Source organism: Colossoma macropomum, unplaced genomic scaffold (assembly GCF_904425465.1).
Source record: "Colossoma macropomum unplaced genomic scaffold, Colossoma_macropomum, whole genome shotgun sequence".
In the NCBI taxonomy this organism is placed as follows: Eukaryota; Metazoa; Chordata; class Actinopteri; order Characiformes; family Serrasalmidae; genus Colossoma; species Colossoma macropomum.
Window position 1 is genome coordinate 12,620,062 of NW_023494800.1, and position 27,861 is coordinate 12,647,922.

General features: G+C 40.8%; 1 protein-coding gene across 1 annotated transcript in view; it reads right to left on the reverse strand.

Moving 5' to 3' along the window:
* Window positions 1–27,861, reverse strand: part of si:dkey-112m2.1 (transmembrane protein 132C) — a 125,328-nt gene that overhangs the window by 17,392 nt on the left and 80,075 nt on the right. The window contains exons 3-4 of the mRNA XM_036589092.1: window positions 25,976–26,162; window positions 9,821–9,964 (exon numbers count right to left, since the gene is read on the reverse strand). Of these exons, the coding sequence (XP_036444985.1) occupies window positions 9,821–9,964; window positions 25,976–26,162 (331 nt within the window). The remainder of the gene's footprint in view (window positions 1–9,820; window positions 9,965–25,975; window positions 26,163–27,861) is intronic.

Genomic DNA, 27,861 nt, shown 5'->3' on the forward strand with positions numbered 1-27,861 from the left:
ATATTATATTTAGTTTTTGAGGGTTGCATTTAATTTTCTGTTATATAGAATTTCTGCTTTTTTCCCGATGCTGAAAAAACAATAACTTGCAATTAACAGTCGTTTTGACTAGAAATGAAATAAATGAAAGGGTGGTCTCTGACTTTTGCGCAGTACTACACAATCACTAGAGCTCCAATGCTCTCACAATGAGTGTATTTTTGTGAAAAGAAAAAAAACTTTTTAAACTCATGTCTCACACTAGACACAGTATGATTGGCAAAAGAAACGACTGTGCAGGCATAATGACCACATTAGAATTCAACATGTGATTCAAGCACAGTGAGCACACACATAAATGTATCTCAGTGCTGTATGGGTACAAAAAGAGTAGACTACTGGGCTAAACTGATAGACCCTATTCATCCTATACAAATCTACCACAGAGTCTGAAGAGCACTAATAAGTGAGGCCTGTCCAATTCACTGTACTGAGCTGAGGATTGGGTGTGTGAGTGAGTAGAACTTGCTGAAACACACCTTCTTCATGATATATCATCACACCCTATACCAATGCACTGAACCGAGAGTAGGGTGTTACCCCGAATTCACACAAAGTGGACATGAAACATCCGTAACACATACGTGACAGTGTAAGCAAAGTGCAAGTGACTGTCTGTCCAGTCCACACTGCCTTTGTGTCTGGTTCTGTCACATAGCTTCAGATGGGAAGATCTGTTTATTGGAACGAATCAGAATTGCAGGTATTACCTCTTTTAATATAAGGTAAAATGCCTAGTTATCATCATGGCTGTATACGTATTGTTAGCAGCTTTTCCCCAATCATTAAACAAGCTACCCGGCTTTGTTGAGACATGAGGATACAATTAGTGGGCTAATGTTATTTCCTAGCGCTCTGTTTTTGTGTGGTACACATTTTACTATATTACATACTATATTCCAGCACGGATCCAGCAAGGTTTATGCTGCAAAGGCGAGCTGGCTTGTGTCGGGAGTACAGCGTCTAGTTCTAGTCTAGTCACAGTAGACTTCAATCATTAAATTTCTTGGTTTCTTAGTTTTTCTGCAAACTAAAATATTACTTTGGGTGGTTTTATTGAAATACTGTATACCACTGAACACTAATAAAAGATGTGAAACCTGAAGTGTGGGGTTTCATCTCTGTCATTTTCTCAAGAGAAAACCAGTAGGAGCTCCCCCTTCTGGATGTTCACAAACATAATCAATCAACTTATTACTGCATTCTTCAAGCCCTAATAATCAAAAGCAGATAAAATCCCAGCACAACTGCGTATATATACCATAGTAAATCATAAGTCAAATATAGCACTCCAGCATTAGAAGCCCATTCATTAGTATAGTATGTACGGTGTAGTAGTACACAGTTTTTGACAGAGTTTTAGACTACACAGTCCAAGCAGTATTGAAGGAGCTACTAAACACTATTTCTCTGCATCTCCAAAGAAAGATGTGAATTATTTTTTGACCGAGTACTGAAAAGCATCCACATTCATTTTTCAAATGCAAATCTTGTAAATGAATGTAAATGAACTCAGTTACACATCTTGAAAATAAGTGTAGAGAACATAAACCATGGTGTTTTCACATGCATAATGTATTCACTGTATTTTTAACAATATTTCTGTGTGAGGATGCTACTTCGGCCAAACACACGCTTGATGATACCACAAAAGCACAACCACATTGGTAGCTTCGAAGGGTCTAACACCTGGCCTGAAAAAACAATTAGTGGAAATGGATTTCCCTAGAAAATAGATATCTGGCAACTATCAGGCAAAAAAGACACAACATTTTAGTAGATTATGATTTTAAGTAGAGATCATAATTCTACAGAAAGTTTGCCTGTTTTTTGTGTGCATCTCTCTGGAGTTTACACTTCACTCACTCATGCAAGTGAAAAAATGTTGACTCTGTGTATAAAAGAAACACAGAAGGACTGAAGGGCTCAGGTTTTGATGGACAAAAAACACACACCTAGTGGAGCCAGTATGGACTGAAACAATAATTATGATCTGTAATATCTGTATGATCAGAGGGAAAAAGGCTTCATAAATGCTTTTTGAATTGGCCTTTAGGCCCTGACACACCAGCTGAAAGTTAGCCATTGGACAGCATCAGGCAGGTGGTGAGTGCCAGTGGCTGACCGCTGCCTGTAGTTTGTGTGGTGTGTCGGCTGTAGTTGGCTCTTGTCAGTGCTGTTTTGCCTGATTGAGCACGTTAAATCAGCACAGAGGTTGGCCATAAGAGAGAGTTTTAAATTGGCATATGAGGAGAGAAACGAAAGAAGTAAGTGGAGCTGAACTTTAGTGAAGTGATAGCTTAGCACAGTTGTACTGTGAACTGAGCCAATATTATAGGCTAAGTTAACTGTTTTTGTTTCATGCATAGATGAAACGCATTTAGAATGCTTCCTGAGACAGATCCAGATCACTCATAATTAGTGTTATCAAAGTAAGCAAAACTGTTTAGTAAACATTTCTGGTCAGAGTCTAAATTGAGAGAAAAAATGCTGGAAACTGTAAAATTATGAATTCTGCTTTTTAAATGTTGATATCCACATTCAAATCTTTGTGTCATGTACTGTTAACCGCTGGGGAAAAAAACTGACTTATTGTAGGGCTGGGCTTACCTTTTTATGTGTCAGCACTGGTGTCGCCAAGAAGCCAAGAGAAAGTATTAGGTTTTTCGTGTTGGGTGAGTAACAAAGGCTTCCTCTTCAGTTGAGATAAGGAACTGAAACTACTGCTAACCATTACAAGACTGGATGCTGATGAGCGCTCGTTGTCTTTCTACAGGTGGACGATGTGTCAATATTAATATGTCAGAATTATGTTTTACTGTTTCTAGATATAGCTAATGTCAGCTAGAGTAGTTAGCTTACTTAGCACTGAAGTCATGCCAGGCCAAATTGTCTCTGCCTTCGCAGTCGTGTCCTTGGCAACAAACTCACATTAAGACATATGCATTTCACAGATGCAACGTGTAATATAATACATTTACATACTCAAACATATGAGCAAACTCACCATAAATTACTGTACTGTTAAACCAAACTTGTCATTTGACAAAATTTTTGCCTGTATATTTTTCCCACTTCCCGGGATGGAGCAAGCACCCAAACAGTGATTTCAGTTCTCGAATACAGGCCCTTTGAATGATTAACTGAATATCTGAGTACCTGTGCACATCCCCAGTTGATAGTGACTCCCATAAACCTCTAAAGTTGTGTGTCATGCCAATATTAGCAACTCCAGGTCTAAGCTCTATTTCTGTATGACAAAAATGAAAGGGATTTTCGCAATGGGAAAATCACAGCTGTTGCACCCTGCGGTACACAAAAAGGTTACAAACCTGATACGTTTTCTCCTACATATATTTTTTCCCCTGAATGTCACTGGATCCCTTAAATTACAAGATCATTAAAGACTCTAAATATGAACATTGCTACTTCCACACTAACAGCTCGCTACCACTCCTGCGCATTGATGTTGCATGAAAGCAGCACAATTAACCTTTGCTACTGCCAAAGCAATTTACCAACCACAATGGACAAAGTTTGTTGGTTTGTATGGGGTATTTTGGTGAGGTTGTCAGTCTTATGATGTCAGTTCAGTGTATAGCAGTGTTAGCTCATATGTAGCAAACCCATATTTCAGTTCCTTAATGACCTCATAATTTAGAGTATCCAGTCACATTCAGAGGAAAAATGTACATAGGACAAAATGGGTTTGTTACCCATGATAGTGGCGATTTTCAAAAAGCTCATTTATAGTGGCCTTAGAGACATCCAGCTTAGACCCAGAGTTTCTAACACGGACATGACACCAATTACACAATGATGACACAACTTCAGTGGTCTATGCTTTTAAAAAATGTAGTTTGCAAGACCACACAATCCAATCAAACTGCCTGCCTGCTCTCACTCACAAATACACATAAATGCTGCCCAAGTGATGCTGAGCCAATGGTGTGCATGTACAGTAAAATACACGGTTCAAGTGATCTGGTAATTATGAGAGTTGAATACTTGTGGTGTATATCCTTCACTGTGCACACTCTCACACACTAATCCTGTGCACTGAGCTGAGACTAGGGTATGAAGACTCTGCTAAAACACACCTTCCGCATCACAGGGTGACTCCGTCTGCGTCATAAGCAGCCGAGGAGGGCATTAATCAGGAGCGTTCAGAGTGCAGGATAGGAGGACACTTATGGAGGACATTAGGGCTGCTGCTGGGAGTTAATGAAGCGCCCAGAGAAATAGACTGAGACTGAAGCTGCCGAGCATGACGTGGGCCCAACGTGGGCTTGACGGTGGCTAGCCCACACTCAGTCTTCAGCAGACAGAATTAAGCACGGCATGTCCCTGATCAGCCACGCTTACTCACTTCAGCTGACAGAGGAGCCAAGCCACACGCAGGAGCATGTGCACGCACACACATGCACACACACCATACATCCCTCTCTTTCTGGTGTGATGTTCTTAAAGCATTCATCCAGTGTGCCTAAAAGAATAAGCTTCATCCCTCATTGACTCCGCGTACTATCCCCCCGTAGGTGTTCAGCAGCGTGCCACCCTGCCTTCGCATCACTGCTCGCTCTGAATCTGCCTATATGCTGGAGCTGCCTAAGCACAGGATCAATTTATTTGTTCCATTAGAAGTCTTAGACCTGAAAGGCTTTTGGTGTGAAATAGCCTACTGCATTGCAGATAAACATCCAGCACAATCACATCGTAAAAATGTCTTTTTAACCCTTAGGAGTCACAGTGTAGTTCAATGTTCATTATTTACCTGCAGCTCAGTGGAACAAGTGGAGATATTTTATGGAAAGTGCAGATTCTAAAGCTTCAACCATACCACATTTGTTTTTGTTAGTAGAAAAGGAGATCATGAATTTGAAGAAGTTATTTTTGTGCATATAGTCATTTTACAGAAAGAAAAAAACATCCTTTACATTGTCGCCACGTTTTCGTCCTTTGTTGAGATTAGTGATGGGAAGTTCATTCATTTTACTGTTGGAATGGTTCATTTTAATGATTCATATGTCTAATTCAGTTGATTCATTTTCTTGCCGGGATCTGGCGCTGTGGAGCAGGCCGACTCAAGTATCAAGCCTATTCTCTATTAACAGGAACCGCAGGCTTGATCAGGAACCACCACAGTGTCTTATTATATTGTCTTTCAGCTCAGCGTGTCTAAGAAACACATAGAGTAAAATAAAATTTAATTCCAAGAGGTCAGTTCTAATATATTTCTCATATGTGGTGTATTGCATTATGATTCTATGAGGTTCAATTGTTAAAGATTATTATTGGTTTTTTATTAGATTTAATCAGTCTATAATACAGATATAAAGGTCCTGCAGAAACGTTTGAATGATACATTGAACAGAACCGGTTTAAAAGAATGATTCACTCACAAATCAGACATCAGTAGTTGAAACCATACCATAATCAAAAGTGCAGACTCAAACCATGTAACTAGTGTAGCAAAACAATAATAACTCTCAGCTTCAGTGGCATAACTACTAGGGGGTACAGGGAAGGCAATCACTCTGAAGCCCATGGTGAGCATGGTGATCAGGACTCCTAAAATAAGGCCTTAATTAACATTAATGTTAGATTCTATTGGGTGCAGTGGCCCTCGAGAGCATTAATATCTTGAGACATAACAATAGTGAATGCAAGTTACACAGTCATTTTTTCTGTCATATTAATTAAAGGTAAATTTCATCTGTAATTTTTGTTAACTTTGTTACTTATGGTCTCCAGTGCAAAACAATACCCCAATTACTACTGTAACAAAGTAGTGTTGTAAAGAGGGGGCATTATTTTTGGCACTATAGGCATTATTTTTTGCACTGGGGCCTATAAGTCTCTAGTTATGATACTGCTCAACTTTTATGGTATATATTTTCTTCAATTTCAATAAGCAACTACAACAACAAGTGCTCATTAGAAATGAAGAAGTATGGAAACATGGCTAAAATTTCAAAACATACTGTTCCTGACCAGTCCACACAATCCTTATCTGGAGGCCAAAACAAAAACAGCCTGTTTTGAATTCACTGTTTTTGTGATGTCAGAAAAAGCAACACATTTACTTATTCAGCCTAGACCAGTTTAATAGGCATGATACAGGGCAACCAGTCAGAACAGAGCTTATTTACATATATCAGTCTTATAATAACTGTGGTAACTAAAACAGCCTGTTTAATTCTGAGAGATAATGAGAAGTTGGGTGATGTAGAAATGAAATATAACTGGTTTTGGTACATAAACACATATAAACATTAGGAGTCTTCAGGGAGAATAATAAAGTGTAGAAACCTTTAGTTGCCTTATTTTTTCTTTCAATTCAAATCAAAAGACTGCGGTGATGATGAGACCAAGGCACCTGTAGCTAAGGGCTGCAGCCAGTATGAACACTGTGAAAAAAAAACTGACATTGAGTGCTACATTGATAGAGAACATCAGGAAACTCAAAAAATGAGGCTAATTGGATTATAGCGTAGGAGGTTAAAGTGAAGACAGTTTGGCATCTCCAGGTGCTCTGAGTGAAGGGGACGAATATATGTGAGCATGTGTGTACGTGTGCATGTGTAGTTCCTCTAGAGAGGTCACAGTCGCAGTGTGAGGTGTTCACTAGATAATTAAACCCAGAGGGAGCAAACACACAACCCAGACAGGCGACAAGACACAGACACACACACACAAATCATACGCACACATATATGCATACAGTACATTCACTCAACATCACAACACTACCATTTCCATAACAATAAAACTCTCAATTGAGCTGTTCCCCAAATGCAAAAGACAGAAGCAAAAAAAAGTACAAGAAAATAATGTTTCCTTTGTTTTTGCCCCTGGCTTTATCATTTATAATAGACTTTCCTTCCACTGACAAAAGCACGCAGGCAGGGAAGAGAGGTGTCTAAATCAAATCTGATACAGGATGGGGAACGTGGTATGCGTTTATTAGACCACCTCTGTCAGCACTTCCTGATTATTCTTATTTCTTCTTTTTCACCATCTTCTTCTTTGTTAGACAAAATTGCCAAAGCTTCTGCGTTTGTTTATATTGCATTCAAAATGCAAACTGTAGGCAATGCATAAAGAACAGGAAAGTCAAAAGTACATTAAAATATATTAAACTGCAGTCGTACTCATTACGAAACATATATAGTCATGGATATGGATGTAGACTATTAATTGAACGGCACTGATGAAAGATGAAGCTTTCTTCATCAATGTGTTTCTAAGTAAGTATACACAGAGCAGATCTTTAAGTCCTTTCCTTGTACATCCAGCTTGCTGGTGCATAGTTAGAGACTGCAGTTCTTCTTCTGACAGGTTATATTAGCCATCTTCTAGCCCTTCATCAGTGGTCAGTTTCTGACCACAGAGCTGCACTTGGCTGGACATTTTTTGGGTGGCTGCTCATTCACGTCTTAGCAGTGACACAAGAAAAACCAACAGCAAGGCCATGTGTGTGTCTGATGCACTAACACCGCACATTACAATGACAGTGTCACTGCTGTGCTGAGAATGGTCCAACACCCGAATAACATGTGATCAACAGTCCTGTGTTCAGTAACGATGATGAAGAGTACAGGGCAGCTGACATACTGTGCATCACAACAGTGTTGAGGGCAACACAGTACAAAGTAATGTGTTATTTATATTCCTGTAACAAAGTCGTATAACGTTACAGTTTAAATTTCTGTAAACACATTACAGTTACTGACTTTTCTGATGGATATTACTCAAGCGTGTCTGACAGAGTGATAATAAAGTGGATAATTCCACTGATTTTGTCTGCATAATTAAATATTTGAAGTGTAAACAAAGTCAAAGTAGTTTGCTGTGAAACGCTCCATTATAGAGGAACTTATCAATACAGAAATGTTCCTAGCGGTCGTTAATTAAACCAGATGTCCAAAGAATTGAATGCCTCTAAAAGCTACTTCACAGAAAGTTATTACATGAAATAGTTACACATATACTGCCTGATGCCTGAGACGTTGTTTGAGGATAGTTTTGAGATACAGTTTTGGCCTTAAAATTATCCATGGCAGAGAAGTACATGCAGGTAGCTGTAAGGAAAAGTAGTAGCCCCCCCAAGAAATGTATTTTTTACTATTATAAACATTACACATAAAAACTCAGATGAAGGGTCATTTTGGACAGTAAATAAAATGGCTATATTTGCACCACTGACATCACAGTGCCTGGTTCCTATTATCACCATTATAAAGAAAGTTTCTCTACAACATACCATCTCACATCAAACCACTCTGAATGACTCTGCTTACTTCTCAAGGACTGAACCATGCAGAAAATTTGAAAAATCAGTGGAATTTTACTTTAATTAAGCAGGATGCATTTAACTTGTGAACTTCCTCTGTACAGATTATCCATGTTTGTTCTTGTGCGTGTGCTACTCATATCAGCTGAGTCAGTGGGAAGCACCATAAACTTGATGACCAATCTGTTGAAGCATCTAATCATGTTACTATTAAACTGATGGATAAAAACCCCCAAAAGAAAAGTGAACTGCGACGTCACTTAAACAGGCTAGACTTGATTTTCTGTTCAGGAACAGCTCAGTAGGCTTTACGTTTTATTCCTGAAGATTTTAGGCAGCTATGGATAGTTTCTAGGTTTTCAAACAGCATTAGCTGTTCATAATTTTAATCAAGCATAGCTTGCTGTCAATGAAGTGCCTTTTAATATTTACTGTGATTGTTACAGTGAACTTAATGAAAAAGTTTTCCCTTATACTTTCCAGTTGCTGCAAATGTGTATGAGTTTTAGAGAGTAATAGAGAAGTAATGAGATTACTTCTTTTACAAAACAATACGCTAAGTAGTCACACTGCAGTTTGAGAGAAGTAATTAGCAATTTGTAATGGATTACTTTGTTTGAGTGAATAGGCATTTATTGTCTTACATAGTTTACCAGTAAGGCTGGGCCAACACTAGATGATTTTTTGCCCGAGTTTAACCCCGATATGCCCCTTGCGACAAATTTTACAATCTAAAGTGATTTTTTGTGTCAGGAGCTTGATCGGAAGCCGCTGACGGCGCAGATGATCTGGTAGTGTGAGCGGAAAAATAAGTAAATCTTTAGCCCTCTGATCAAACTCTGAAGTGATCGGAGACCCTCAGGTATTAGCAAACATGTTTGATATTTACAACTCACAATGTTCATGAGTCATGTAGTGTGAGAAGGTCAGAGATTTACTCAACGAGTGATTCAAACAACAGCCAATCAGAGAGTTAGAAGAGTGTAGAAACAGGCGAAGAGACATGCATGAACACTGCAGAGTGCAGAGACAGAAACACAAAGAAATAAGAGCTGTTTTCATGTTTATAATGTTGGCTCCAGACGTCAAAACACGCTCTTTACAATTTCAGCTCAGCTGCCAGTTTGTAATGAGATATTTCTCCAGCTCTCACTGTATCAGTGCTTCTGAATCCCATATTAATCCCCGGTTTGCACCTTCACTGCGCGTAAAAGCCCAAACAGATCCAGTCCAGTAAGTATAGCTTTATTTGTGTCATGTGATTTCTGAGGAGATCTGGGAGTCTGAGTTCTTATTCATAGCCCAAACTAGTTATGTGCGCTATACTCTCTCTTGGACTTGTCGTCTAGTGTGAGCGCTCTCACGAAAAAAGACAACAAACAAGTGGTCAACAAAGGACAACAAAAAGATTGGTCAGTGACAATAAAGTGGACAATGAATGTATGTCTTTGTATCTGCGTTAGCAGGTGCGTGAGTTGTTCTTACCTTAACAACGTCCTCATCAGTCGATCGGCACTCCACTGACTCGGTCACATCGGTCACAGCCCCGTCCGTTCCTACAGTAACCACCTTCACCGGTATGGCGACAGTTCTCCCCGTGAGCACGGCAGTGTTGAGGATTTCTGTCTCCTGCACATAAAGGCCAGATCAATCAGGCTGTTTTAATGCAGGATAATTCACTAATCATTATTCAGGACTATTCATCATGCTGTCAGCTCCTACTCCTAGGCACCAACGTTCAATCATCTTATTAACCCAATGAGTCACATCATTCAATTAGAATCATCAACTGTAGAGCCATTCAGAGCGACACAAGAGTGACGCCTTCATAACCTCAAAGCCTATCCTGTGGTTCTAATCTCGGCCTGAACCATTACGACCACACTGAATATACTGAATGTTTATGCTGTTTTAGTGGAAATGAATTTCATTCTAGGTAATGATATACTTTAATCAGGAGAATCGCTGAGGGCCAAATGTACATATGAGGAGGTGCAGAACAAAATGTGCCTTGATGTTGCTGTAATATGCACTTGCAGTGTGTCTGAAATTAACATTCAATTTGCTAAGGCTGCATCTAATCATGCAAACTGCACACAGAACTGCCTACACAGGGTGGCAGTGAAATAGTATAGCCCGCCAAAACATTCTAGAGGAATGTAATTCTACACCGGAAATTGGTGCCATGCACTGTAAATCAAAACACGACTGATAGGTAGGTAGGTAATCAAATGCGTTAGGCCTTCAGTCCAGCCTCTCAAAGCCAAACCAATGAAAGAACGAGCCTGGTTGTATCTACCAAAACACCACAGGGAAACTGGATCATCATTTCACAGTTTTTTTATTATACATTTCAAGATCCTAATTTTACTGTTTCCGACCAAAACTTAACAATAAAATAAAAGTATTACCACAACACATACAGAGTTTAAACACCAAGCAGGGTGAATCTATTAAACAAAAACATTACAGCATTTTTTAGTCTTAAGAAATCATTAAGCCTTTGCTAAAGGCCTAGAAGGCCCTGAGGGATCCCCTCTGCAAATACTCCTTCAGTACATCTTCAAGGGCTGTGCCTCCAACTAGCTGCGATAACTGCTACCATTGTTAAATGAGGTCTCTCAACAATATGCTTTTAAGACACTGCTGCTAATTTCTGTCTGGTTTTTAAGCAGCGGAGAAAATTTCATGGAAACCTGGCTGTCGAAACTTTCGTCAATTAGAAATAATCCCATTACTGACCATGTTAGTAAAACCAATTTAACATGGTGCCACAAACGTGATCATAAGTACACTTGCAGAGTTTTTGGCCAGTGAGGAACCCTTAAGGCCTTCTAGGCCTTCAGAGAAGTCCTAATGATTTCTATGAAATTGAAAATAAATAAATGTCTGTAGGTTTTAGTTTGTTGTTGTTGAATTAGGGTGACCATATGCCTTCTTTTTCCAGGACATGTCCTCTTTTTGAGACCTAAAAATGCATCCAATCAGGATTTTTAAATTGATTAAAATATCTGGGATTTGGCTTTGCTTTCATGTTGACATATGCTTTCTACAGTCAGCCCTGTGCTGCCCTCCTGCCCTCAGTGTCCTGTTTTGTGAAAACCAAAATATGGTCAGCCTAGTTTAGTATAATCATTATATATGTTGGATTTAATCTCTGCATGTACTGTAGTAATTCCCTTAATTCATTGTAAAGTTTTGGTTGGAAAAAAAAGTTACATTCAAAACTGTTCACAAATGTATATTAAGAAGCAAATCATATATATGGGAATTCAATCTTACAGTATTTTATATATTTATATATATTTATATTATATCTCAAAATCCCAAGCAATTCATGACAATGCACACAGCTGAGACATAAATGCAGAATCAAAATAAGTTACAGTATAGGCAACTACCATGTGTAAAATAAAAGGGAAAAAAAAACTAAAGTGCAACGTCCTGGAAGTTTTAGTAGCCCTACATGTCCTGCTGTTACTACTAATAAACAGCCACGTGTTTAACTCGGTCGCCTCTTTATTTGCCGCCATCACTGCAGCATTTTATTTGGCCAGTTTTCATCTACAGTCACAGGTGGGACTGTATATCTATAATGTAGATAAAATGTGTCTATCTGGGATTTTTCTTGAACTGCAGAGATGCAAAAAAGTCAATTAATGAATAAATCACTCACGGTTGTAATATGGTTTGTAATATGAATAAATGTAATGCTAGGTAATGCTAAGGAACTTGTTATACTCTTACAGTCTGTTTCTGTAATATGGTCCCAGGAGCTGAACTGAAGGCCTGCCATGTCAGAATAACCATTAACATAAATAGGAACTGAAAATGGAATCAACCAATCATGTTTTCATTTCCAGTGGGTGGGACCAATTTTGTGAGATAAAATGTCAGTCTAAGCACTAAGAACTATGGTAGTCTAGATACACCTGTGAATATGAGTGGTAGCCTGACGGAATACAGCGGCAACCCTGTATCAGGGTTCTGAAACATTCACTGAGTGCGTTTATATGTACTTAATAGTCCGATAATTGCAGAAAATCAGATTTTGTCAGTAATCCGATCAAAGTGTTTATATGCACTTGAGTAATCAGATAATGTGAAACTCCAGGTCTATATGAGTCAGTTATCAGATTTCTGCTTTACAACCAGCCAATAAACTCACAGAAGAAGACGTGGCGTAAACGCAATGTAAAACTCAAACTTCATGCTGCGGCTTTTTTTTTTTTAAACATAGCCCCACCTGAAAATATGAACATACATTATCTACAAGATGAAGAATATGTAAATCCTTCATTTCATCAAGTGTGTATTTGGTTTCAGTGCCGCTCTAAAAGTGTTTTGCTGCGTCTCACAGCAACACTGCTTGCTTATGTCTGGTACCGCGGTCTGTTTCACACATGCGCAGACTGAGAAAGTGGAAAGAAATCAGAGTAAGAGTTTACATGTCCTGAGAAATCTGATTACTGAACTAAAATCCAGCTCAATTTATCAGATTTCTAGACCTTACTTCCATCAAAGAAATTGGAGTATCCTGTTTACATGACCATTTGAATAATCAGATAACTGCAGAAATCTGATTATGACTGGATTGGAAATGCACACACTGTAAAACTAGTACAAAGTAAAATACAGGTTAATATATCTGTTACAAGCTTCAAATTTCAGTCAAAAAATGTAAGACTCATGAGAATCATAAGAATCATCAGCTATCATACTACCAAAAGCCCATAAGAGTGCTAGCACCACTTTTCCCCTCATTTTCAAATAAGTATTTATAATTCTGACCCAAACTGAAGGCCTTAGTTCATGGTTCACCACTGGTTTTCAGTAACCCTCATTGACTGACTTACCAGCAGTGAGGATTATCTTCAGGGATGCCTCAGGAAGATTATAATGAACTTAATTAAAGCACTTAAATGCCTTTTTATCAGATAACATCCATTTCAATTTATCACAGCGGTTAAATATGAGCATAATAAACATGAATTAAGCTACAGGCCCACGATCATAAATATAATGTAGTACAACTCACCAACATCATTTTTCCTCATCATTCCAGACAACCGCTATTGTGTAACCTTGTATCTAAAAATAAAAGCTTATCTTGAGTTCTAGCTAATGCTCAAACAAAGTGAGCGTGAGAAAATTAGATCAATTAAGCTTGACTCGTGTAATCCTCCGCTCTCTATGGCTGCCAGCTCGGGCTAGAAGACTGCACACAACTCCGCTCATCACAGCTTATTTTCAATAAAGCACTTTAAGAAGGCTAAAGCATTGAGAGGCAAAGCAAGGGCCCCCATCAGCCTTTTGTTCCTCACAGGAGGCTCTTTTCTTCCCTTTTTGTTATTGCCCATGCCAGTCTTCTTTGGAGAAAACAGATAACATTATTTAATCCCGAACTGTGGATAATGGAATTTCAAGCTTGTTAATGGAACTGAGGTTTTCCTTTTTCTCTTTATGATGGCACTTCCAGCTTGTGATTCTTATTTCAATCATTTTCCCTTGGTTCTCCCTACAATGCAGAGGGGAAGATGGGCGCACGCCTTTCTTTCCCTGTCTGACTTTAAGCTGATCGTTTTTTTCCTATCTAAGGCCTGCTGTAGAGTCTAGTCTTGAAGCGGAATTTGAATATATAATTTCCCTCGAATCCAAAATTATGGAAATGCAGTAGCCTTGCAGCCTTGGTGCTAAGAGCTTGGTATTCAAGCGTAATGCTGAGACACTTTGACAGAGAGTTATCGTCCGTGTTTGATTTGCTGTCAAAACATTAATTTTTTGGGACCTGGAAATTGACGCTGGTAAATATTCTACAAAACGGGGTGGATGAAGCGTTCACCATTTTCCTCTCTCACTCTCTTTTCCCTTTTCCATCTGTACTCCCACCCTTATTCTTTCTGCCTAAATAAATTCAAAGAATTCCGCCCCACTTTTCATCACACATGCTGCTTTCAAACGTCTGTCAGCGCGGCCATTCACAGTTTGTTAAAAATGAACAATGTAATTTTCAGTCAAGCCTGAAGATTAACCGACAAATTAAGAAAAGCTGTCTCGAGGGAGGGAGGACGGAAAGCCTGTCAGCGTGATGCCACTGCGCTTGATGAGAGGAAATGCGCTGTAAAAGCTTCTTCTTCTTCCAGTTTAGCAGGCAGAAAGATTATCATAGACCTACACTACCACTCAAAAGTTTGGATACACCTTCTTATAAAAGTAAATATACAGTACTTTGCAAATGTCAGAGACCACTCTATATTTACTTCATTTTCAATCAAAACAGCCAATAAGTACAAGTTATTCATTCTGTATTCATTTTTCAGGCAAATTTTTAGAGCAGATATGATAAGCACTTGCATAAAAAAGTCTAAAGAAAAGTATAAAAAACAACAGTTTCCAGCACTAAAAAAATGATTACGATACATTGCCCTAAATGACCATGGAAGAACTGGTAGATCACCAAAGGTATCATCATCTGATGAACTGAACTTAAAGCTTTCGTCTCTGAGAGAAACTCAAGCTCCACTCTTGATTCAGGTCTGAAAAAATCCACAGGTATTTCTGTCCATCCTTCCACTGAGAAAATGACTCAACACTATGGGTCTGGAAGGATCTGTAGCTGTAGAACAACAGACTAGACCACCCTAGAGCCCAGACCTCAACATCACTGAATGTGTTTGGGATTACTTGGACCGTGAGAGGCAGAAAATGCAAGCAACTTCTAAGACTGAACTTTGGAGGTGTGGAAAAATATCCCTGCAGATTTCTTTGAAAACCTGAAAATAAGCCTCCTGAAAAGAACAGAGGGTGTAAGAAAAGCAAAGAGTGCTGATGTATATATTATATACATTCAAAACACAAGGATTTTAATCTAACGTCCAAGTCAGTTAAAATTCTGAAATGTGTTTTTCTCCTTTTTTTTTTATTTGAATTGAAATTGTTTGTTTTGAAAATAATTTTGTATGTCATCAACTTCACCTTCACATCTTTATTTGTCTTAGAAACAAATTCTATTTAAATTTAAGCCTTTCCATCAAATGTCTTTAGGATGAAAAAGTGCACATTTAGTTTGGTGTGTCTAAACTTTTGACTGGTCATGTACATTCATATTCAAGATTGTATAATAAAAGCCACCATGATGTCAAGCAAGCGATAAAAAGCAAAACCACTTGGAATGTTGAGCTTGCATAAGACATCTCTGTGGTTAAAAAAACTGCTGCTAAGTAATGCTAAGCTTGCTAATGCCATTTTTTCCTTAATGCCAGTTTTCTATATTAATCAACTCCAAGAAATTAGGGCTGCAGCAGTGGAGTTGGATGAGTTTGGCTGTAAAACTCTAAGTTTGTGGGCAAAGCTGATAAGAAACGATGACTAAATTTTGATCCTGTGTCATTAGGAGCGGAGCATGCAGCTTCCGTCATCTTAAACTCATTTCTGAGCCACGGAGTGCAGTCTAAAGCAGACAGGCTGTGTAGAATTAGCTCCCTGAAGCAGCTCCTAGCCCAGCATGCCATCATTAGGGCTGCATTCTCTGTTCTTCTAGGCCTGGGAGATGCGATGCCGTGCGCGTGTGAGCTAATACTTCAGGGACAAGTTAGCATTCAGCGCAGAGCAGCAGTACAATCTCCTTGCCCATCTGGCCTTGGGTCTAAAATTAAGTGAGATTTACTGTGTCAGTGGGACTGTTGTGGGTGGCATGAGAACAAGCAGAGGCAGCCAATGAGCTGATTCTGCCCCCCTCGTCACTCTACTTCTTTCCGCCCCAGGCCTGATGCAGTTGCTGCGGTTTCAGTGTGACCCCATGGCCTCCCCTCTGGAGCTCCTGTAGGTGTCCTTTCCTGCGGGAGCTCAACACGGTAGCTCCAAACTCTCAGTGTTATTCATGCATTCTGCTCGTGCCTGTGTCTCAGCGGTTGGTAAACACTCCGCTCCCCGGGCTGCTAGCTGATTCGTGGTTAGCAATGCATAGCTAGCTGTGTTTAGCACGGTGGTTTCGGAGAGGCTTGGCTTGGGGCGCCAGCTTTACAGCACGCACTTATCCTTAAAAAGCTCCAGCATATGAGACTAAAAGAAAGAATCAATAAAAGGCCCTTCAGCCTCCGGGCAGTGGCGGAGGCCAGGGGCGCGAGCTGGACTGAAGGCAGTTGACCGGTTCACAGAGGGCATATGCAGGCTCGTACAGGGTCGAACATTCAAGGACAGACTGAGAGAAACCCACAGGCTCCCCATGCCGATTACGGCAGCCCATGCCGTGGGCACTCTCAGTCGCTCTATTAGAGATCGATCGATCCACACTTGTGTTTCTTTGGAGTCCACGGGAGCTCGCAGGGCTTGCACAGTGACGGCTGCCTCGCGGCTGCTCCAAATCGCTCAGAAAACGCCTCACAAAAGTGCAGACAAAAAGCAGAGCAAAGGGGAAGATGGTTATTGATTTTGGTAATAGCACAAAGAGAAGGAGGGGAATGCTCAGGTGCTGTTAAGGCCTTCACAGGCTCTAGTTCAGCTAAATGCCCCACAGTAGCCTGTGGCCAGGAGGATAATCATTGCATTACATTACTGCTTCCACATCAACAGTTCAACTGAGGTCTTCCGTCTCAGCCGTTTGGTTAAGTGGACCCTTCTGTCCTGGAATTACCTCCCCTGGCCAAGCAGAGCCTTGATCTGGGATCAGGCCGTGCTTACACGTTACCCTTGACCAGCAGAGGGAGGCTGAGCCCTGGTGCATTATTCATACGCTTACCATACACAGCGCTCCACAGGGACACAGCTGGCATTAAACAGCCCATTCACGCAGGTTCCTCCCTCATATGCGGGCGCCGTTCCTAAACAGACAGGAAATCTGCAGCCCACCAGGATTTGACAAATTCTCAATACGACCGCAGCCATAAGCCACCCTGTGACTCAATCTCTATACACTAACTGACACATTCCTACTCTCCTCCCACATACTGTATGAAGCCCCACCGTCGCTTAAAGGGCAAGTGTGACATTTTGGCAAATAACCTCATGTTTCAGTCCTTTGATGTGTAATAAATAAGAGACCTTCAAAGTGAACTGCGTCTTTTTAGCAGGATCTCCCCACAGCAATTTAGAACGGCTGCCAAGAGAATTGAATATGAATTCTATAATAGACATTGCAAAAAGAAACGTAAGTCTGCGCTGGAAGGATAATGCTATTAATACATTTATGAGGGTCTTTGAATGCTGCTCTACTGAAAGTGTGTAATTCCTCTTTCTTTATTAGGCATTTAATGCTTCTTTCATTGTCAGGTTAATTCTGTAAGGAACTTGCTCATATAAACTGATGGCTATATTCTTACAATTGTGTAAGATAAGGATCGATGGATGGGTCATACATTGGAAGGCACAAGGCAACTAGCCAAAGACTAAAACAGTGCCAAGAGTTGGAGTGTTACACCATATCTTTATTAGGTCACAGATATACAGTACTAAAACTCTGAAGGCATGCAGTACTGGACATTTCATATGAAAATAAATAAATAAATAAACAACATTAAGTTATTACGTTTCGTAAGCTGTCACACTGTGATCCCTCAGATGCCATTATAAACTGCGGGGGAGATGATCTACTTCTGTAAATGTTCTTTTCAAAAAGCCAAAAGTGCCTGCACGCATTTATTGCATGTCAGACTAGTGAAATATGAGATTACTTGCCAAACTGTCAGCGATGTTCTTTAAAAACTGTAAAGTAGAGCTCCTATCTTCTCTCTGCTCCTCTTATATGCTGTACATGTGCTCCTGAGCCAGTCTCTCCTGAACTCTCCTGATGAAGCGCTACATCACTGGCTCAGACCCAGAGAGGCTCCATACACAGAACACACGGATACACACAGAAACACAGCGGCAGCCTCACGGGGACAAATAATGAGTACTTCAGATGAGGGTGATAGGACCACACTGAGAGTGAGAGCAGCACCTGCCGAGGGGGGGGGGTTAAAAAGAAAAACCAAGAAAAATAAAAAAAGTGATTGAGAGAGAGAAGGGAAGTAATCGAGTAGAGAAATCGAGAAAATGAGAGGCAGAGAGAGAGAAAATGAGAGAAAACTGATAGAAGGAGAGAAAGGAGAGGAAGAGAGGGTGAAGGGGAGAAAGAGGGGAAAAAACAGAAAGAGGGAACAAGTGAGCGAGAGAGTTACAGTGAGAGAGGGAGAAGAAAAGGTAAGGGTAAGTGAGAAAGGGAGAAAGAAAAAAAATGGAGAGAGAGAATGAAAGACAGATGGAGGGAGGGAAGGAAAGAGAGAGAGGCAGAGAGAGAGAAAGACAGAGGGAAAGACTGAGTGAGATAAAGTGAGAAAAAAAGAGCAAGAGAGACAATGAGAGAGACAGAGAGACACAGAAGGAAAGATAGAAAAGAAGAGACAGAGGGGAAGAGAGAAGGACAGAGAGAGAGACAGAATAAAAAGGGATTAAATAAAATTTCAAAAAATAAAAAAGGGATTGAGAGAGATACAGAGACAGATAATGTAGAAGAGTGAGGAAGGGAGAGAGTAAGAGAAAGGGAGAGAGAGGGAAACAAAGGAAAAGAGAATGAGGCAGAAAGAGGGAGTGAGACAGACAGAGAAAAAAGGAGAGAGAAAAAGATAGAAGGAGAGAAAGGGGAGAAAGAGAAGGTGAAGTGGAGCAAGAGGGGCAAAGAAAAAGAAAGAGGGAACAGGTGAGTGAGTGAGAGAGATACAGAGAGAGGGAGAAGAAAGAGGATTAGAGTACGAGTGAGAGTGAGACAAATAAATAAAGAGAGAGAGAAGGAAAGAGAGACAAGGGAAAAAGTGGAAGACACAGGGAGACAGTGAGAGAGACAGAAGAGAAAAGGGAGGAGATAAAAGAGGAGAGAGAAGGAGACAGAAAGGAAGAGAAAGAAAGAGATGGAGACAAGGAAGGAAAGAAAGAAAGAAGGTAATATAGTGCATGACACAGACACACAAAAGAAAGAGGGAGAGAAAGAAGGTAAAGATGAGTGAGAGACATACAGAGCGACAGAAAGAGATTGAGATGTATATATGGTGAGAGAGAGAGAGGGAGAGAGAGAGATGCAGTGAGAAAGAGATACATAGAGGGAGAAAGAAGTAGACAAGAGAAGGGGGAGACACAAAGAGTTATTGAGAGAGAGAGAGAGAGAGAGAGAGAGAGATGTTCTGGTGTAGGTAATGAGGGATCGTGTGGAGAAGCTGATCGATCCCCACAGCTCCATGGCAGGGAGCAGCGCACGTTTACTGCAGCCGGCCGTCACACACAATAACATTCTCCCGTCTGCATCTTAATCTCTCCAGCTCTGCGCTAACATCTTTTTCTTTTACAGAGCCACTGCTCTCTCTTTCAGTCTCTCTCTCTCTCTCTCTCTTTCTCTCTCTCTCTCTGCATTCCTCTGATTTTTCCTTGTTTACGTCTGCTACGCAGTCCTGCGCCGCGGGGACTCCAGGAGAAACGGCCAGCTCCACAGTAAATAAAGCAATAATAATGAGTAAAGTCAGAATAGGTTTAGAGCACGCTGCCTTCTGCTGCGCGGCCGCTGTCAACGTCGCCACTTCATGGGCCTAAACTGTTTGGACTTCATAACTAGAGAAGGATTTTCAAAACAAAGTTTCAGGGAAAAAAAAAAAAACATTAATAAGCAATATTGAAAAGGGTCGTTGTTTTCCTGTTGCAAGACTTCAGCCCATAAACACCAGAGCTGTCAAGTAAAGAACAGATGACAAAATGCATTGAAAAGTACAGGCAGAAGCAGCATATGACAGTCTGCTCTGCATGTCAGAGGATAATCCACATGACTGCAGGGTGCTGCAGAGAAAACGATAGTGTCATAGTGGAGGTCTGAGAGGGAAAGCGTTCACCCCGTCCCATCAGCATGAGCCCTTATTGAAAAAGACAGGGAGAAGAAGAACACAGAGCAGACGTACCTTCAAATAACACAGCAACAGAGAACGATCTCAAAGGCTCCTGGGCCAAACCTGACACGCAGGGAAAGTGAAGGCTTCGGGTTAGAGACTGCGGCGAGCGAGCGGGTGAGCTAAGCCCTCTCAGCCGAACAAAACAAATCCCCTACAAAAATCTGGAGTGGCTTTGAAGGGAGAAGCCTCAGCGTGGTAATTTGTTTGATTTTCCTTTTCTCTGAGCAAATTCGGAGACGGGCCGAGGGAGGACGGGGCGAGCAAACAAAGGGAGGGCCCGCACATTCGGCAGTCAACAGCAAAACAAGCACAGCGAGGGCTGCCGTCCACCAGCAGAAAGCCTGAACAGCCAATTACAAGCTGCGTGAGCAAATTTGGCTCGAGACTCGCAAGGTGAATTACTAGAGACAGCGGAAAGAGAGAGAGAAAAGGAAAGAGGGGGAAAGAACGGGTGCATCTTAAATGACTCAGAGCAGATTTCCAGCATTTTGAGGATATTGTACGCAACCCGAATCCGATTAGAGCATCTCCTCGTTTTGTAAGTTGAAAGTGATGCCATCACCCTGATCTCCTCCTGCTGCGTTACACTGCATTCAGCTCGCCTGCCTTTCCAGAGTGGGGCGGAAAACCCAAAATGAATACTCTCCATCTGAGAGCGAGGCATGCTGAATGACTGGAGCCTGTTGAGAGCCTGCCTGCTCCCTTGATTGTTATGTGAGTACTAGAGATGCACTGAAATGAAAATTCACGACTGAAAACTGAAACCGAAATCCTTATTTGTACCATTGCAGAAATTATATGAATTCATTTTGGCTTGAGTTATGGAGGGTATTACAGGGTTTTGTCTACAGCAAGTTGCTGACACTGTTTCAATCCATCAGCAAAGAGAGCAAAGAAAGCATCCTTTAACCTTTATTTCTGATCCTCGTAACCATTATTACTTTATAGATGCACTAGTGCTTGAGAGTCCACGAGAGCATAACAGGCCTGACTCTCTCTGGCTAAGGATGCCCCCCATAGTGCAAATCTGCCTTTACGCTATAAAATTGATTTCTTCTTTAATAGTGCAACCAAACAATATACACTACCTGCAGTATACGGCACTCTGTCTAAATGACCGGGGCTGTGTCCAAAACTGCATACAATCATACTCTACATACTACACTGCTGCATGCAATATTATTGGTGGTGTTCTATTTTAGACATACTATTTAGTTGCTGTGGTTCTCCAAAGATGTGAAAGCTGGAAAATAAACAAGTGAGACATGAAAAATATTGGCATATTTGAATCCTGGTGTTGGTGAAGGCTTTTGAGGGTACCTTGGAAGGCAAAGCAAAAAAACAAAATGGGTCCTCAACCAAATCAAGCCTCACTTCCCCCTCAAAGCTCAGATTACTAAATATATCTTATTTTGAACATATCCTCAGAAGAACCAGTTCACTGGAAACACCTCTGTGCTTGAAACAGTTGAGCCTAAAAGAGAAAAAGGCTGACCATCACCAAGATGTCTGGATGCAATCAGAGGAATCATAAAACAACCTTTCAGAAGCCTAAGGACTGTAACAGAAGACAGGAAATGCTAGGAATCGGAGTTGAAATGATGGCGCTTAACAATTCACAATAATTCAGTTTGGTAGTATGAGGTTTCGGATGCAGCCCATGTGTATCATATAGTCTCTGTTGGAATGAAACTTTGTATCTCCAGTTTTGTCTCCAGTCATTATGTGCTGGGTCTCTAACATTTTAAACACTGGTTAGGATTCTTAAAATCCTGTAGTGTGGGCCAGGCATTAGCAGATATCCACTTCAATTAGGTGTTTCCTGTGTCCCTAGTAATGGCACAAACAGCTATTTGTATGAATTTACAACAGAATGTCTGCTGTCCTTAGTATAGGCATAACAGGTACTTGTATGCCTCACAACAGAATGTACGTTGTCCTGGCATAATCCTTAACAGATCAACCAATAGCTGCAGGGTGAATACTTAGTGTAAAGTCTTACATGGAGACCTGTTGGTCAGACTGAGCTGTTGTAGATGGACAGCGAGCTCTTCAAATTATACAGAGCCCTGCTGGTGACATCCCATATAAATAAAAATAATGCGTGGCCACAACTTAGTATGGTGTGGGAATGAGACAATTAAGTCTTGGCATTCAGTAACGCATATGAACAAGATCACACCTTACTAAGTTGTGACCATGCAGTAGGATCTCGTTTCCGCGCCTTGCTAAGTCATGGCCATGACTTAATTATCTTGTTCTCATGTATTACTAAGTCATGGCAACACATTACTTTCATTTCTACAGGATGTCACCACTGGGGCTCCGCACAGAAAAAGATTTACAACAGTTCTGACAGCAACGATATAAACATTACAGAGCGTTGTAGCGCACTCTTTAAAGCAGCTACATGTCAAAATTGTTTTAATAATCAACACTGTCATTGCAGCTCTAGAACAATGGAAACAGCATAACTTTTGGTCAAAACATTTTTATTCTTTGGCTAAAGGCTGAAAGTTCATTTCTGGCATTCAAAATTCCAGTGCATCCCTAGTGAATACATTACAGCCGCAGGAGAGTCTCTCGCTCTCTCACTGCAGCTGGCTTCTGAAGTGGTCGGACGAAAGGCCGTGCTCGTTTTCACCGGGTTGCTTCATCATCCTGCCCCCTCATTAGTGCTCTGGACTTTAGCAGGGTGTGCTTTAATGGACTGGGACAGAGCACTTCCGCCGCTCTCGCCAGGCTAGCAGGAGCAGAAAGTCTAATGTCGCTGGTTGGTAGGCCTGTATGCTGAGAGATGAGCCCACAATGGCTGTCTGCTCTAATGAGAGTGCAGAGACAGGTGCCGCCAAGAAAAGGGAGACAAAAAAGCAAATTATAATGCGGAAACGGCATCCAATAGCACAGATTGGTGTCTCTGGCTTTTGTTATCGTATGCCATTGTTTGTTCGGAGCCAGCGTGTCCCAGATCTCGCAGGGGAGCGAGTCCATTTGCCTGCAGTGATTGAGGCTGGCCACAGCCTCTGACAGAAGCTTAACGAGGACATGATCAACTTTAACAAGGTGCAGTGGCAGTGCCAGTGGCATGGGCAAAGGGACAGACTGCCAAAGGCTCATTTCTGACACTGAATAAAAGAAGTTTGTGTGTCTACATTTGAGAGCTGTCGTGCTGTTTCTTTCTTGTTGCTGCTGGAGACCCTTATCTTTACATAAGCAGTGAAGAGTAATTCATCCAAGCCGTATATGAGTCAGATCGTAATAACTCATGACACACACACACACACACACACACACAGTGGAACAGGGGTCAGCGGAGCATGTGTGTGTGCGTGTGTTTATATATGTGCATGTGTACAGCATACGTGCATGGGACAGCATGTATAAGCCTGTATACAGCAAGGGACAAAAGGGGTGGGATTGGATAATATGACAGAAAACGAGAGAGACAGACAGAGAGAGAGAGAGAGAGAGAGGAAGAGAGGAAGAAAGAAAAAGGAAGATAAACTGAGACAGATATCGAGAGAGAGAGAAAGAGAAAGAAAGAGAGAGAGAGAGAGAGAGAGAGAGAGAGAGAGGAAGAGAGAGGAAGCAAGGGGGGAGAGAAACAGGGAGAGAGAAGGAGGGAAACAGAGAAAGAGAGGCAGATAAAGAGAGAGAAAGAGAGGAAGCGAGAGGGAGGGAAACAGAGAGAATGAGAGAGAGAGGGAGGGAAATAGAGAGAATGAGAGAGAAAGGCAGAGAAAGAGAGGGAGCGAGAAAGAGACAGGTAATAGCTAGATAGATAATAGCTAAGGAAGAGTGACATGTGTCCAGCTTTATGCTCCATTGCCTATTCAGCAGTGGACGCAAGATAAGCGACTAGCCTTTGGCTGACAGCGAAAAATGAAAATCATGTGCACCTCCTACTGACCTTTTAAACAGCAAGCCAATGCATAGTATATACAAGCTGCAGTCCCTCCTGAGCACTTTTTTACTCTTTGCTTTACTTTTCCACTCGTTTCATTGATGTAGGCACATTTTTCATACAGTACTGAAATGTTATTTGCTGGCAAATAAAACGTAATCATTGTATCATATCAATAAAGAGAAGCCATGAAACAAATCACCACTGCCTCATTACATTTAGCTTCCTGACGTCACTTACAGATTCCTCCCATTTTAAGGAGATTACTCTTGGCCTCAGCCCAATTACCTTCTCAATCATCAGAAGGACCTCATGCTCTATTAGCCAAATTAGAGCTAATTAAAATGTGCACACGCAGGGGTTCGTGTGGCTGTTGCTTCAGTAGATACGCTTCATTCTCCCTGTTTCTGCCATACAACAGCTCCACGGTAATGCCTCAAAATGGAATCAATGAAAATAATAAGAATATCATGAGAAGAAGGTTCAAACCTTGGATTTGACTATTTCTAGAAACAAAAGAAGAGAAGAAAGACATCAAACGCGGCTGAGATGATCGATAACGTGTTGCAGCAATCGGGCACAGACAGAACAGAACTCGCACTAAATGTGTGCATTTGTTTTAGGCACTTTATGTGAAGCAAATGTATTCAAAATGACAGGAATGAGGACTTTCTCCTAGTCCTAACATGAAAATATAATGTTTCCACCACAGTTACCCACCCATTCCTAACAAGAATTCACAAGGAGCGAGACCACCCTCCATTTATTTAATGTCCAGTCAAAATGGCCATTAAATACAAGTTATTAATTTTCCAGCATTAGAAAAAAAGCAATTACCCAGAAGCCTACAACATTAAGTACAATACATTTTTGCCCCTATTACAGCTTCCATGTGTTTCAGGAGACTTGTTTTCAGTTTTCAAAGAAGTGTGTGGGGATATATTTCCACACCTCTCAAGCAGTCTTGAAGTTGGTTGCATCCATAACACATTCAGTGATGTTGAGGTCTGGACTCTGGGGTGGTCAGTTCATTGTTCTGAGAACACAAGAAGCTTCTTTGTTTGATTTTGTCTATTTTTTTTTCTCAGTAAGAGCTTCTTGACAGCTACACAGCCTTTCAGAGCCATAGCTATGAGTTGTCCTCACAGTGGATGGAAAAACCACCTGTGTATTTTCTCATATCTGAAACAAGAGTGGAGTTTGATTTTCTCCTCTCTCTCAAAGATGAAAGCATTAAATGTGCTCATCTGATGTTCACAGTTTTGGTGGTCTAACAGGTCTTGCATGGTTGTTAGGAGTCCCATTTTCTCTACATCTTTTAATCATTTTTTGAACTCCAGTTTTGGAAACTCCCAGTTCTTCACTAATTTTCCTTTAAAATTTCCCTTCCTTATGTAAGTGGATTATCTAATATCTTAAATCACCTCAGAAATATCTCCAGAAAAATGAATAACTTGGACTTAATGGCCATTTTAACTGGAAATTAAATAAACAAACACGTGGTCTCCTGACTATTGTATAGGACTGTATTTATTTGAGGGTTTTAATGTTTATCCGTCCTGTTTTTAAGCAGGCTTTGTAAATGCTCACACAGTTCAGTTTTGTAAAAGTGCAATGTGACTGTGTAACAGAAATCCAATCCAATCCAATCTGAATGCAACCAAAACACTGCCCTTTGGTTATGCTAAGGGTAGCATTTGGTTTAGGTGTAGCAACATCGATATAAGTGTATAGACGTATTTATGTGTGAATCTTTCACAATCACCACCCTTTCCCTTAGACCCCCCGCCCCCGCCATGAACACACATAGCAGTATTGATGAACTAAGCTCACCATGGCCAGTGGTACGATGCCCCCAAGGTCATGAGGAGCAAGGCGGATGAGTGTGTAGATCTCCTCAGACAGAGTGCGGGTCATGGGGTACTCCACCTGCCAGGTGACCGATCGAGTGCCCAGAGGGTCCAGCAAGCCATTCACCTCCAAATCCACCTGCAAAACCTTCTGGAATCCCACATCCATCCTGCAAAACACACAGAAAAGAAGCAGGGGGAGTTAAATCAGACTTTTCCCCTCATGTATGAGGGCTACGTGACCGTAATAAGTATCTGATCTCTTCTTTGAAGTACAAACAGCAAAAATCCCATCTAATCAGATCTTTCCTATTCCAATTTAGACCACTTTCATTTGCCAATGGAGCAATTTCAGAAAATGATTATATGCTGATAGTGAAGTCTACACATAAGCTCACTCATCATCTAAGATGCCTACCCTCCTGGGTCATGAAGGGTGCTGGAGAAGTCTAAACACCCTAAAGAAAAAAAATCTGCTTTTAAAACGTAGCCAGAGAAACTTTTGTGAGTCAGATTTTTATGATTATTGACTGTTAAAATATAGACATCAAATTCCTCATAGCTATGCATGTACATGTGGACTTAGCTTAGGTCAGGAGCAATATATGTTCATTCCCATCATTCCAGCTCCATAAAAAAAACACATATCCCAGTAGCAATGGCAAGAAAAGCAATTTAGCTTTGTTCTAGTGCCACAGCACTCTCCTCAGAAAAGATCTCCAGAGCAGAGCGTAACATTTTCTATGGTGATTGTAATGCAAACAAAGCAGAAAAACAATGAATAAAACCAAACTCATTCCATTTGCCCGGGCTCTGGTTTGATCAGCCTGGGTGCTTTCCACAGCACGGTACTTAGTTAAAACAAAATCACATATGAAATATTCAAAATAACAAAAGACGAATGTGGAATATTGAATTGCAATTCACACCCGGTAGCACAGCAAAAGTATTCTTTTTTTATACACCGCTGAAATTCAATCTCCACCACCCTGCCGTAGCACCTTTTTCAGCCCTTATCCTCAAATGTCCCTCAGACACACACACACACACACACACACAAAGCCTCTAGATTTACAGTTACACAGGCTGGCGAGAAAGTTTGTCACAAGATCCTCAAAGATAACAACACTCAGCTGCGCGTTTAGCCGACGTCTGAGGTTTGGGAAAACACGCATTTGCAGTTTGCTCAGCGCTGGAGACAGTAGCAGGCTATTCAAAGGCAGCTTCAGCAAGTCTGTATTCATAAAGCACGCCAGCAGTGGAGTTTGAGCATACATGATGGGATCTGGCTAGAGCCAGATATAAATAATATAAGCCACTGGTATAAGAACTGACCATTACTGAAAGCTATTTTTAAAAGCTAAAAATTCCAATAGTCGACAATATCGGCCAGTACTAAGTTAATATGGTCCAAAAGTTTGAGTTAAACAATGCTTTACTGAATGGTTTTGTTTATTTACTTATTAATTCCATTTCTATAGTACTTTTCTCATACCCATATTGCTTAAAAGGAATGTCCACCAATTTTTAAAAAAGAATTCTGCATAATTAAATCATTCAAATGTAAACAAAGTCATTCAGAGTGGGGTGATGTGAAACGCACTGTTCTAGAGACGCCTACTGAGTCAGAATCAGGGACGTGGGAAGGTGTTTTAAGTTTGGGGTGGTGAAACTTGTAGCAGCATATATGTAACAAACACAGTAACGTTATGCTAATTACAATATGTCAATGTATCTAATTCTTTTAAACTTTTTTGAGAGAGACCACAAGGTACAGCTGAATCTGAGTCCCAGTCCCAGTTAATGCACACGCTCCTGTCTCTGCTCCCTCTTGCTGGATGAACTGTATGCAAATTAGCTGTGCGTCAA